Source organism: Myotis brandtii, unplaced genomic scaffold (genome assembly GCF_000412655.1).
Source record: "Myotis brandtii unplaced genomic scaffold, ASM41265v1 scaffold17, whole genome shotgun sequence".
NCBI classification, from domain to species: Eukaryota; Metazoa; Chordata; class Mammalia; order Chiroptera; family Vespertilionidae; genus Myotis; species Myotis brandtii.
The window spans coordinates 954,640-963,758 of record NW_005356259.1 but is presented as its reverse complement, the minus strand read 5'-3'; the positions used below and the strand labels follow the sequence as shown (position 1 = coordinate 963,758).

The window sequence follows — 9,119 nt, the reverse complement described above, 5'->3', positions numbered from 1 at the left end:
ACCGGTTTGGCTCAATGGATAGAGCGTCGGCCTGCGGACTCAAGGGTCCCAGGTTCGATTCTGGTCAAGGGCATGTACCTTGGTTGCGGGCACATCCCCAGTGGGGAGTGTGCAGGAGGCAGCTGATCAATGTTTCTCTCTCAATGATGTTTCTGACTCTCTATCCCTCTCCCCTCTGTAAAAAATCAATAAAATATATTTGGGGGGGAAAAAAAAGACAGGCTCTTTCTTCCCACCTTTCCCCAAGCTTCCCAGCGTCTGTATTCTCAGGGCTCAGAATTCCTCTGTGTGGGCACCCACAAAACCCGCTGCAGCAATGTGATAGCTGGACACCAGGGAGCGCCAAATCTGGGGAAGGGAGTAAGTGCTGGCTCCACCCACAAGTGGCTTCTTCCCGGAAGGCCAGAAGGCCTTGGGGCAGCTAGGGGGCACTTTGCCCAGCTAGCTATGGCTGTTGACCAGGACAGCTCCCAGCTGGGCTCAGAACAACTTCATTGCTGTTGACATAGTGTAGCGGGTTAGAATCTGCCGTGGTACTTGGTATCTCTGAATACAGCGTACTCTGGGCTTTTGTTTCCTTGACATACCATCTCCCAACAGATTCATGAGAATGAGGCTCCCAAACTCCATGCCTTCGTTTGGTTGAGTGTGTGCTGATGTGTCCGTGAAAGTGTCCGGGTAACACTAATAAAAAGCACGTTGCATGTATTGAATGCTTGTACTGTGCAAGATCCTGTGGGTCCTTTGTATTGATAATTGTATTTAATACATGATCTGGAGGTGCTGTCTAATTTAGCTTACGAAGAATGGAGGCTCAGAAAGGGTGAGTGACCTGACAGAGGTCCCACACCCAGTAAGTGGCAGAGGGAGGAGGGGTTCGAAGGCAGGTGTGGCTTCTATGCTCTTTTATGCCAGGACTAGGGTCTGGGATTGCTGGTAAGAAGCTTAGCCTCTCGTGGCTCCCATCTCAACACTAAATCTTGCCCAGATGCTTTGGAAGAAGGGGGCAAGGTTGGAGGTAGAATCAGAACGGGGAAGTGAGGGGGAATTTGCTTTAGTGGGAGCTGATTTAGGTGCCTTGCAATTCACCAGGGTTTGGACAAGCCTGGCTAGGATGGGGCCCTTGGCACGGAGCAGCTGGGAACCCATTGGTGTCACTGGGCACCGGGAATAAGGGCTGTGAAGAGGCAAAAAGGGAGGGGTAGTACGTGTTCGTAGGAAGAGCAGAGAGAGAGGTGGCACTGTGGCTGGTGGCCTGAAGACGCTTTGGGGAGATCCCCCTGCCTGGGGGGCTGGTAGAGCTAGCACAGCTAGAGCAGGGCCAACAAAGGGCAGCTGAATCACAGGATTTCTCAAGAAATAAAAATTCCAAGCACACTTCTGGGGCCTCGGGGAGAAAAACTGACAACGTGTTGATTGAAAACAGACCAAGCTGGTGTGTGCCTGCAGCGTGAGGCCTCGCTCTCGCAGGTTCACAGCGACACCTAGTGGTCGCTGTGGGCACCTGCCACCTCGGTGGAAAAGAGGTCTGTGGTCTGTGCAAGAGAATATTTGAGGTCTCCATCCGACATGTCCTCATTTCCCTTGCTGTCAGAGTCCATATTTTGCTCGGTGGAACATGTCAATATTCTGAGGGGAGTTCTGCACATCCCCACGAGTGGGTTCCCAGGGGTCGGGGGGCAGGACATTGGTCAAAGACGACTTCCTAGTATAACCAGTTATGTATATTCAACGGACTGCACTGGTTAGATTTTCTGACATGGTCATCATTTCCTCTGATTTTATTCTTTTCACTTATTAAGTATAACACAATGTACTTAACAGTGACATCTTTTGAAGACTTCTACACAAATGAATTCTCCAACTGAGACATTTCTTTGCTAGACTGTGTTCGGAAAATAAAATGACTATACTTCTATATTCGGTCACAGACCTTGGCTTCCATAGTGACCCTGATCAATAAGTCTGCTGAAAAATGCAAAGTAGGCATCTCTTTCTAGATAATGACGCTTGAACATTGTTGTTCCTGCCCTCCTTCCACCCCCCTCCATTTAAGCTTTGGCTAATTTATCTGTCTGAAAACTTCCTGGGGGCAGAGTATTCCAGTGTTAGTACAATGCCTGCGACATAGCTGATACTCAAAAACGATTTCTCAATTGAATGACTTAAGCTCCTGACTAGAGACAGTGGGAGCCACAAGAGGGAGGTCAGAGAACCCAAACTCCTGGCAAAGGTAGCTATGGGATTCTAGACTCTGAAGGAAATGTATCAGAGTGGGAAGACCCTTGCCATGAGCCCCGCCTGGCAACTCAGCCCCTTGTCAATGGCTGGGGATGGTCTGTGGTTAAATAGCGGCGCAGCGTGACATTTGTAGCGCTCTGTAAAAAGGCCTGTGAAGTGGCTGTGGGCTGGCCCTCCTGGGAGGGCTCCACATGGCCCTGCTCTACAGGCTCCCTCAAAAGACCCATTGAGGGTTTTCCTTTTGAAGAAGAAACCCTGAGCTTCTATGATCCAGATTTGCTGGGAAGGAAACACCACTTCCACGCTAACTTTTACCCAAATTACATTGGCCCAATTACTTGCATTAACTGGGTTTCATTGGTGGCAAAAATCAGAGGCTCACAGATGTGTTGGGAGGCCGCATGTGGAAATAAGGAGCCTTGGCCCCATTGCTTGGTCTCTCCAGAACCCAGAAGACCCGACTACTTGAAGCACGCTATGGTGGGTGTGGGACATGTTGGTGCCTGCCCAGCATCATTTGAATAGCCTTGCTCAGTAAGGAAAAGTGGTCATGTTAGGGGCATTGCCTCACCAGGTTGGAGGTCAGAATTCCGTTTCCCTGACTAACTGCAGCCAGAGCTAGGCTCTGCTGATTAGATGTGGCAACATGAAGCTTCAATATGGAAGAGAGAAAAGCAAGGAAGCGACGGCTGTGTGGGACTGCATCCTGGTGATGGGGACAGAGCATGGCGGGGATATGGGGCCCCTGCAGGCAGCAGAGACAGAGATGCTCCCAGGAGCATGCGCCAAAGGCAGTGGAATCAAGCCTGTGACCGGACCAGCAGGGATTTGGGTATTGTTCAAGGCTGCAGAGCCTCTCGCCCGCCCCACACTCTAACTCCGCCAGACATCCAGTGAGGCGTGAATATCCTTTAATACATTCTTTTTTCCGTCTAAACAAACTCGAATGGGTTCTGTTGTTTGTAAAGAAGAACTCTGATTGATAAACCCATCATGAAAGTATGGTTAGGCCGCATGGAGATTGGGATCAGAAAGTCATTTAGGCCCTAGCTGGTTTGGCTCAGTGGATAGAGCGTCAGCCTGCGGACTGAAGAGTCCTGGGTTTGATTCAGGTCAAGGGCACATGCCCGGATTGCAGGCTGGATCACCAGTAGGGGGCGTGCAGGAGACAGCCAATCAATAATTCTCTCTCATCATTGATGTTTCTATCTCTCTCTCCCTCTCCCTTCCTCTCTGAAATCAGTATATATGTGAAGGTCATTCATTTGGCATTCAAGGCAGCTATATGTCAGGAGTTCAAGGATCATTACTCCAGAGAGGTTGTACTCAACTCTTTTGTTTGGTGCGGAGGTGGATATCTGTCTTGTTCAACATCCCTCCAATAACAGCCATTTTTCTACTGTTAGGCCCTGTGTTCTGATGGGCTGACATCATGCTCTAGATCCAGATCTGAGCACGTGACCCAGACCAGGCCAATCAGATCGCTGCTTCTCCTGGCCCCACATATTGGTTCAGGGATGAATACATGTCCCCAGGAGACCAAAGAGAGCTGTTTCTGGGACTTGTGCTGTACACCTAGTGAATTACTCTTTTTTTGGTTGTTGAGGCTGCTAAGCTGGAAGGAGGTAAGCATGAAACATGAAGCCAATGTTTGGCCACCAGAGCAAGTATGGGAAGAGCCTGCCAAGCAAAAAATGAAGCCAACTGGAGGAAAGCAGTAAGAGATAGAGAAGTACTGGTTCCTGATATTATGCATTTGGATCCAGTCATGCCTGAATCTATCCTTAGATTTTTCAATTTTGTGAGCCATCCAATTCCTTCGTAAGTTAATTCGAGTTAAGTTTCTGTCACTTGAAACCAAGAGGGTCCTGACTAACATAATGGTGCATGTTCAAATACTAGGATGTTTGGCAAGTGTTTAAAGGGATTCAATTACATCCCTACTTATCATACCATTCACTTGGCTACGCTTCAAGCCGTGTCTTCATTTGCAGATAACTGTTATGGCCCCAACTGTGCTCTCTTCTACACTCACGAGTCCAAGTATTCACACCTCCTGGCAAACACATGGTTCCCTTGCACAGGCCTGTCATTACACTCTCCCGCTCTCTCCCCTCCAATGGGCCAGTTTGGGATTCTCCCATTTTACGTGAAGCATTCCTCCCAACATTCTGTCTGAGGAGCGTTGTTGTAACAATACACATATTCGGATGCAACAAAGGTACATCCTCCAGCTTGAGCACAAGGCGGTGCCCACCTGTGAGGTATGCTGCCAGCCCATGTGCGGAGCCACTGGGGCTAGGGCTCTGGCATCAGTGTGACTCAGTGGCTGTAATCTTCACTTCATCTTTGAAGTGTGGCTTCGTGATTCTTGTTCTGCTACCCACTGGCTCGTTTTCTCTTTATTTCCAAAGTCAACTCCCTGAGAAAGATATCATTTGATTGATTAATTGCTAGTTCTAATTCTCATTTGGACAGGGTTATTGAGCTGGGACATAGTAGATAATACTAGTCAGTCCGTGAGTGGCTGGCCCTGGGCAAGCCATCCAGCCCTGCCCAAGCACATGTGTCCGAGAGAGGGTCATGTGGTAAAAACAGGGCAAAATCTGGATGAGGAACATGCAGGGGACACTTCCCTCCTGAAGGGTCATGACTAGGGCAGTTTTTCTTAGCCAGGAATGGTGGGTGTAATAGCTTCCATGATTGATATGTCTGGTGCCTTCTCCTGTCCTGTAAGTAACAGAATAAATTCACGATGATGATAGGGGTGGAATATTAATAATAACTGTGAAGGATTGGCCTCACCTCCAACAGCTCTACTCTTCTTGTATCTCACGTACTGGCTGTCTCTGTGAAAGTTCTCAAATTTTATTTTCCTATAAACTTCATGTTCTTTGAGGGAGTGTGAGGAGAGAACTGCTGAGCATCGATTTAAATACTCCTCTTCCCCGACACAGAGCACCCAGCTGCAACCCTCACTGATCCAGTGGCCATTCTCAACTCCTTTCCCTAAGCCAGGCAAGGGCCCGTTTCCCATCTAACTGTCCCCTGACACTGGGAAAGGGCTGTGGATATTGACATGCTGGCATCTAGCTTGCTCCTAGTTTATTCTGTAGTGTTGCATCAACCCCCCGAAGGCCAACTCCAGAACCTCCCGCTTCAAGCCAAAGCGCTTTCAGAATAACAAGGGGCTTCATACCTGGGGCTTCATACCCGTCTCAGACCAGCCAGAGTGCTGGGAGCCCTGCCACTAACTCACAGTGTGATTTTTGTTAGTGAACTGAAAGACACCAGAATGCCTCCTTTCTGAATAAAATAACCATACCCACCATGGCGGGCAGTGGGAGGGAATCTAGTGAGTCAGGTGGGCTGGACCAGAAGTCTCCATTTCAACTGGGCGTTTCCTTGGCCTGGCGTCGCCCAGGTGGGCTGAGTGTGACACTGGGGAAACGACCTCTCCACCTGGACCATTCCGCTGAGACCTAGAACACTATCACTGAAGTCCAATCCCTTCTGTATTTGACTGGCGGGCAGTGGGAGGGAATCTAGTGAGTCAGGTGGGCTGGACCAGAAGTCTCCATTTCAACTGGGCGTTTCCTTGGCCTGGCGTTGCCCAGGTGGGCTGAGTGTGACACTGGGGGAAGCGACCTCTCCACCCGGACCATTCCGCTAAGACCTAGAACACCATCACTGAAGTCCCATCCCTTCTGTATTTGAAGACTCCTAGAACCCTAAAGATGCAACTTCTCACACCAAAGTGGTAGGGTCTTTGTCTGAGGTTTATCTATTTAATCCACCAAATTCTGATGACACTTGACCTTCTGAGGCCATCTGCCTCAACCCTTGGTTATGCAGGTAAGAAGAGGAAAGCCCAGAGTGCGGCAGGCGACCGAGCTAACTAGGAGCAGCGCTGGGGGGCTGACCTTCCACACCACGAAGTGCTGAGGCAGCGGAGCCCTGAACCTGCTTGGGAAGAAAGCGCCTGAAAGCCCCAGAGGAGAGCAGCTTCAGCCACAGTGCTTGTGGGTGGAGCTGCCCTAAGGAGCCGCTGGGAGTGTTTGCAAGGCCCAAACCCGGAATAGCAGACCTCTTCTCAGGGCAAGAATTCTTCAACCCTGAGAATGAGTCAGCCAGGCTCGGTGAGAATTCCTGGGCCTGAACTGCTTTTCCCAGAATCCCCTAAAGTGCTGGAACTTGGGATAGAACTTGAATGATATAGCCCTGGTTTTAATCCATCAAAATTGTTGAGCACGGACTATTTTCCCAGCACTGGCTGGTCTGTGCCACTCGAGGTCGGGGACTGTCCCTTCCTTGGTGAAGGACCCCAGAGTCCTCAGTGCAGTGTGGGGCAGGGGAGAAAGTGTATGGAGGGAGGTGGGGTAGCATTGACACTTTCACTTCCCCCAGAGAGGCGGCCCCATGGGAAGATGGCGTGCCTGTGGTTTGTCTGGGTGGCAAGGCACTGATTCGTGGTGCCTTTTGGGTGACATTGCCTGTACAAGCGCATTTCCTCCGAAACACATCTGCTGAACCGTCCTAAAAACAGCATCTTTGCTGACTTATTTAGCATCCATTCAGTTCATATTCAAATGACATGCAGGATAGGAGAGGGGTTGCAACAACACCCACAGAAGGCGGGAAGGGCATGAAGAAATGAAAATAACAGTCCTGTGTGGCCGGTGTGGCTCAGTTGGTTTTGAGCATCATCCAAAAGGTTGCCTGTCGACTCCCGGTCAGGGCACATGCCCAGGTTGCAGGTTGGGTCTGCATTTGGGGTGTGTATATGAGGCCATTTCTCTCTCTCTCTCTCTCTCTCTCTCTCTCTCTCTCTCTCTCTCTTTCCTTACCTCTCTCTCTAAAAAAGTCAATAAAAACATATTTTTTTAAAAAGAAGAGAAAAGAATAAACAACACAGAACAAAACACTGTAACCAAACACTCTGACTCTAAGAGCAAGAAGAAAAAATTTGATGTTAAAAAACAAAATTCAGCTGGTTTGGCTCAGTGGATAGAGCATCAGCCTGAGGACTGAAGGGTCCCAGGTTCGATTCTGGTCAAGGGCACATGCTGGGTTGTGGGTTCTACCCCCAGCAGGGGGTGTGCAGGAGGCAGCCAATCAATGATTCTCTCTTATCATTGATGTTTCTATCTCTCTCTCCTCCTCCCTTCCTCTCTGAAATTAATAAAGATATATTAAAAAACAAAGTTCAATTGAGTATATTGGAAGATCTAATTGGCTTTACTAAGTGATTCATGAATTGAGAGCATCCCATCTAGCTACTGGAAGGGCTCTGGGAGGGGTGTACAAAGTGGAAGGTTTTCAAAGGAAGAAGGTGGGGCAAGGGAGCTATTAACAGAAGAAAAGAAAGGGTGATTTTGGGGCCAGGAGCCTTTGGGGGAAAGGGAAGAAAGCAGGGAGGGTTATCAGACAGGTGAGGATATCTGACAAGCAGTTCTCAGGAATGATCATCAAGGAAACCACAGAGACACAGGGATGGAGAGAGAAATGTTGGACTCGGCAGACAATCCAGGGGGGTTGGAATTCAACCCTCTTTTCCCAATGCTCATCAGAGTAGTGGCTTTCAGTATTTCGACCATGATCCACTATAAGAAATATGTCTGACATTATATACACAGGCATATAAGTATACACATATGAATATATACAGAGCTGACAAAGTTTTATAAGACATTACCAACGTTAACTATGTGTGATGAACTCTGATATATTTTTTACCCTATCCTATTCTATCCCGTTCTATTTAATCCAAAATGCTGTTATAAATTTTGCAGCCCACTAACAGATGGCAAATGCCACTTTGAAAAACACCAAAGTTGGGAAGGAAAGAAAAGTGACACTGATGTGGAGTAGGAAAAAGTTACAATCGCATCTTATGTAAAGTGCATTCAATGGACCCTCTACTAGGTCCTTCTGTAAATCAAATCAGTCTGTTCTTCATCTGCATTCATGAAGACCCAACCTTCTGCTTTTGCGTTTGCTTAAAGCAAAGTAGGGCCTACCAGCCAATCCAGTCCCCTGTCTGTTTTTGTAGGCACGTGAGCTAAGAATGATTTTATGTGAAGGGGGGAAATCAAAAGAAGAATCATTTGACAACACATGAAAATTACATGAAATTGAAATTTCCGTGTCTCTGTTTATTGGCTCACAGCCGCACTCATTCATTTGCATATTGTCTGTGGCTGCTTTGGAACTAAAATGGCCTGCTTTGAGCATGGCCCGTGAAGCCTAAAATATTTTCTCTGTGGCCTTTTACAGAAATCTTTTGTCAACCTCTGGCTGAAAGCGTGGTATTTTTTATGTTAGGGATGGGATGACCCCCCAAAACACGGTTCTGCTGGTGCGGGGCCTTCGAAGGACCCGCTGAATGAGAACACCTGACTGCTGAGGAGGCGTCTCAGAGCCTTCTCCTTGGCCAGCGGGAGCCCACTGATGTGGTGACTCATCTGAACCACCTGAATGGCTGAGTGCGCAGCTGTCCAGCAGCTGCCCCGAGACCGCTGACAGCTCTCACGCACTGTGTGGCCTGACCCAAGGGCCGGGCCGGGCTGGGGCTGGGGCCGGGCCTCAGAGAGTGCAGTTTTTGAAAAATTCGCCAGCACTAGACCCTGATGTCTCCACTTGACCTTTCTCTTCCCTTTTGTCTTGCCAGCAACACTTTCATCTGGTCTTTCTCTATTTTTTCAATGGGGTTATATGGGCTCTGCGTCACAACTTGCCAAAAAGGGAAGTCAATTTTTTGAAATATGAATAAACATCTCTTTCTAAATATATTTTTTAATTGATTTCAGAGGGAAAGGGAGAGGGGGAGAGAGATAGACACATCAATGATGAGAGAGAATCATCCATTGGTTGCCTCC

The 9,119-nt window shown here is 48.4% G+C and overlaps 1 protein-coding gene across 4 annotated transcripts in view; it reads left to right on the top strand.

Moving 5' to 3' along the window:
* The window catches only part of CDHR3 (cadherin-related family member 3), a 120,073-nt gene extending 111,438 nt beyond the window's left edge, over window positions 1-8,635 (top strand). For all 4 annotated transcript variants that reach the window (XM_014536933.1, XM_014536932.1, XM_014536934.1 and 1 more), the window contains one exon: window positions 8,566-8,635. In XM_014536933.1, coding sequence (XP_014392419.1) covers window positions 8,566-8,626 — 61 coding nt within the window. In that variant the 3' untranslated portion in view covers window positions 8,627-8,635. The remainder of the gene's footprint in view (window positions 1-8,565) is intronic.
* Window positions 8,636-9,119: the final 484 nt, after the last annotated feature.